Genomic DNA, 3,809 nt, shown 5'->3' on the forward strand with positions numbered 1-3,809 from the left:
GATCATAAGATTGTGGTTTCGGTTCCTGGACTGGGCGACGTGTTGTGTTCTTGAGCAAAACACTTCATTTCACGTTGCTCCAGTCCACTCAGCTGGCAAAAATGAGTAAAGCTGCGATGGATTGGCGTCCCGTCCAGCTGGGGAACACATACGCCATTGAAACCGGGAAACTGGGCCCACGAGCCTGGCTAGGCTTTAAAAGGGTGCAAAGTGGAGGTGAGTGGCTTAGTGGTTAGGGTGTCAGCATCATGATTGTAAGATTGTGGTTTCGATTTCTGGACTGGGCGATACATTGTGTTCTTGAAGGCAGCAAGCTGGCAGAATCATTAGCATGCTGGGCAAAATATTTAGTGGTATTTCATCTGCCGTTACGTTCTGAGTTCAAATTCCGCCGAGGTCGACTTTGCCTTTCATCCTTTCGGGGTCGATAAATTAAGTACCAGTTACGCACTGGGGTCGATGTAATCGACTTAATCCATTTGTCTGTCCTTGTTTGTCCCCTCTATGTTTAGCCCCTCTATATTTTCTGTGTCAGGTCAACAAAATACCATTTTTAGTCTTAGCAAAATATCATTTTCTATGTCAGGTCAACAAAATATCATTTTTGGTCTCAGCAGAATATCATTTTCATTTTCAGTAAAATATCATTTTCTGTGTCAAGTCAAGCAAAATATCGTTTTTAGTCTGAGCAAAATATCATGTTCTATGTCAGGTCAACAAAATACCGTTTTTAATCTCAGGAAAATATTATATTTGCTTTCAGTAAAATATCATTTTCTGTGTTAACAAAATACCATTTTTAGTCTTAGCAAAATATTTTCTGTGTCAGTTCAAAATATCATTTACAATCTCAGCAAAATATCATTTTCAATTTCATTAAAATATCATTTTCTGTGTCAGCTCAACAAAATAACGTTTTTAGTCTTAGCAAAATATCATTTTCTATGTCAGGCCAATAAAATATCATTTTTGGTCTCAACAAAATATCATTTTCAATCTCAGTAAAATAACATTTTCTCTATCAGGTCAACAAAATATTATTTTCAGTCCCATCAAAATATCATTTTCATTCTCAGCAAAATATAATTTTTTCTTGTCAGGTTAACAAAATATTATTTTCACTGTCAGGTTAGCAAAATATAATCTACAGTATTATGAAAATATAATCTACTATGTCAATAAAACATTGTCATATCTAACATATGTGTATGATTCTAAATTGGCATTTTCAATGAAACAGTTAACCACTACTAAAGAAATAACGGAAATATAACTAACACCACCAACATAAATACCAACAGCAGAGCATTAAGTAGTCAATCTTCTAATGAATTGTAAATGTGTTTGGCATTTTTTTTGTGGGGTGGAGGAGTGATTGTTTAGGTAGGGGTCCAAGACTGTATCCTAAAAGTACTATTTCATTGCATTAATCTGATGCATATCAATGTGCAGTATAATCCTCTGTTAGGTAGACGTATGCGGTACCTTAAACAATGGGCACTTAGACTGCATTTAGTCAACCGCCTGCTTATCTTCATTCCATGGGTCTAACTTTGATTAGCACTAATGAGAAGGGTGGAGAGAGTGTCTACACAACAGCAGCAACAACAACAACAATAATAAAACATTAAAAAGTAAGAGTACCTCTATGTAGTATCTTGATCTCCTAATGGTAGCAGCTAAAGCACCTCTTCGACAAACACTTGAAGTATTAAATCTTAAAACTGTCAGAGTTATAAACACAGGTGATCACTACACAAAAATAAGAACGAACCCTTTTGATATTAACTCACCTTAAAACTCACCTGATTCTACATTACAAGTTCCTTATTTTGAAATGATCTTAATTAAAAATTATCATCAAAATTCCATGTAACTTTGTTCCAAGCACCAGCTTAATAATGACAGAATTATCTTAATAAGTTATGGAGATGTACTTGCCTAGCAAGTGACCTGATCTGAGACCGTGTGCTGGAACGAAAACAATTGCAGCATGAAAGGTGTTTATAAGCCATTTAAAATAACATACAAAATCCGTTAGATTCACTTCAACATTTAAATTTAATTTGTCAAAATATTTTCGTCGCTTTGAGACCACAACCTGTTCATTGACAAAATTCTGTGTTGCATCTCAGAATTTCTGCAGCACAGAATTTTGTCAGTGAACAGGTCGCGATCTCAAAGTGAAGAAAATATTTTGGCAAATGAAATTTAAATGTTGAAGTGAATCTAACGGTTTTTGTATGTTATTTTAAATGGCTTATAAACACCTTCCATGCTGCAATTGTTATCTTAATAAGTTTCTTTATTGTTTTCAGAATTAACCCTTTCATTACCATATTTCATTTGACATATACTGTCTTTGTTTTAATTACTTGAGAAAATAACGAAGAATTTAGCAAAATAGCTAAGTTGTTATTAAAGTGATATTTGGATAATAAATCGATATGAAGTCTGTATCATAGAACCATGGGTGGTCTCAGGTGGGTTGGTACCAGATGGTTTAATTGAAACAAAGACTGTTTATTTCAACAGAAATATGGTAACAAAAAGGTTTAATAAATGCTACTGATTGACTTGCGTGTGTGTATATATGTGTATGGATAGAGTGTTCAGCTCACAATTGTGAGATTGGAGATTTTATTTCCTCACTGAATGATACATTGTGTCCTTGAGCAAGGCACTTCATTCTACATTGCTCCAGTGTATGTAACTGAAAATGGGTACTGCTCCAATGTTGGCACAGTCCTCTCTCCTGTCAGCTGTCACACCATGCATATTTCATTGTATCAAGGGTGAGAGGGACTGAAAAAGTATGTCTGTGTTTGCTCCAGATGGCAACAACATGTGACAAATGAATGCCGTTTTAGAGACTTGCTGAAAGTTAGTGAGAAGATCAAACAAAGATGGCTGCATCTATCTGGTCATTGCAGGCAACACCTTGAACTGGAAGCATCCAAATTAGTCTTGCGAAACCCATTTCGTGGTGATGTAAACAGAGGAAAACATCGTTAGATTTATATCTACTCCAGCCTGCAGCTGTAGTAGATGATATTTCTCTACGGTGCCACACTGTGGGACTCAACCCAAGATCATGTGGTTGTAAAGTGTTCTTCTTAATCACAGCCATATCTTAAAAAGAACAAATAAAAAAGAAAAAATAAACAAACAAAAGACAAAAAAAAAACATAGACAGGATGGTTGCAGCTGGAATACCTTTTGTCATAGGTTTGCTTGATTAGAACTAGACAACAACAACAACAAAAATTACAGCAACCACAACAACAATAACAAGTAAAACAACATGCTAAAAACAAAATTTGAAAAAATTTGCTTTTGCTTGCTCTGAACGAAATTACGCACAAGCTAAGTTTGAAAACGATTGAGTGCACTAGTTTAAAGACAATAGCAAGTCTTCAGTTGTTTCCAAAGTGCCATTATTTATACAATTATATATACCTCTTCTCTTTCCAATGTGTTTTAGAAAGAGATTTCTGTATTACAGGGCGAGGAGGGTCTGCGGAAACACCCGCCTACATCGTATGACATGGATAGAGTGAAGACAACCTTGAAGCAGTTTGTCAGAGATTGGAGCGAGTCTGGCCGAAGCGAAAGATCAGCCTGCTACGATCCTGTTATCAAAGAAATCAGACGCAGATTTCCACCCCAAATGTGGTAAGTAGGGCTTAAAAAAAACAAAAAAAATTAACTATATTGTGTGTATGTGTGTACCTGTGTGTGTGTGTTCTACTTGTTTTACACACACACACACTCATATATATATATATATATGTATATATATATATATA

At 35.3% G+C, this 3,809-nt stretch overlaps 1 protein-coding gene and 1 long non-coding RNA gene across 4 annotated transcripts in view; one reads left to right on the forward strand and one right to left on the reverse strand.

The window, feature by feature from the left end:
• The window catches only part of LOC106876185 (carnosine N-methyltransferase-like), a 161,908-nt gene that overhangs the window by 30,976 nt on the left and 127,123 nt on the right, over positions 1–3,809 (forward strand). For 2 of the 3 annotated variants that reach the window (XM_052970146.1, XM_052970144.1), the window contains exon 3: positions 3,485–3,672. In XM_052970146.1, the coding sequence (XP_052826106.1) occupies positions 3,485–3,672 (188 nt within the window). The remainder of the gene's footprint in view (positions 1–3,484; positions 3,673–3,809) is intronic. The other variant, XM_052970145.1, reaches the window with a different exon arrangement.
• LOC128248581 (uncharacterized) overlaps positions 2,624–3,809 on the reverse strand; it is a 2,845-nt gene continuing 1,659 nt past the window's right edge. Inside the window, exon 2 of the long non-coding RNA XR_008264759.1 lies at positions 2,624–3,132. This is a non-coding gene — a long non-coding RNA (uncharacterized LOC128248581). The remainder of the gene's footprint in view (positions 3,133–3,809) is intronic.

The sequence above is a fragment of the Octopus bimaculoides genome, chromosome 8 (assembly GCF_001194135.2).
Source record: "Octopus bimaculoides isolate UCB-OBI-ISO-001 chromosome 8, ASM119413v2, whole genome shotgun sequence".
In the NCBI taxonomy this organism is placed as follows: domain Eukaryota; kingdom Metazoa; phylum Mollusca; class Cephalopoda; order Octopoda; family Octopodidae; genus Octopus; species Octopus bimaculoides.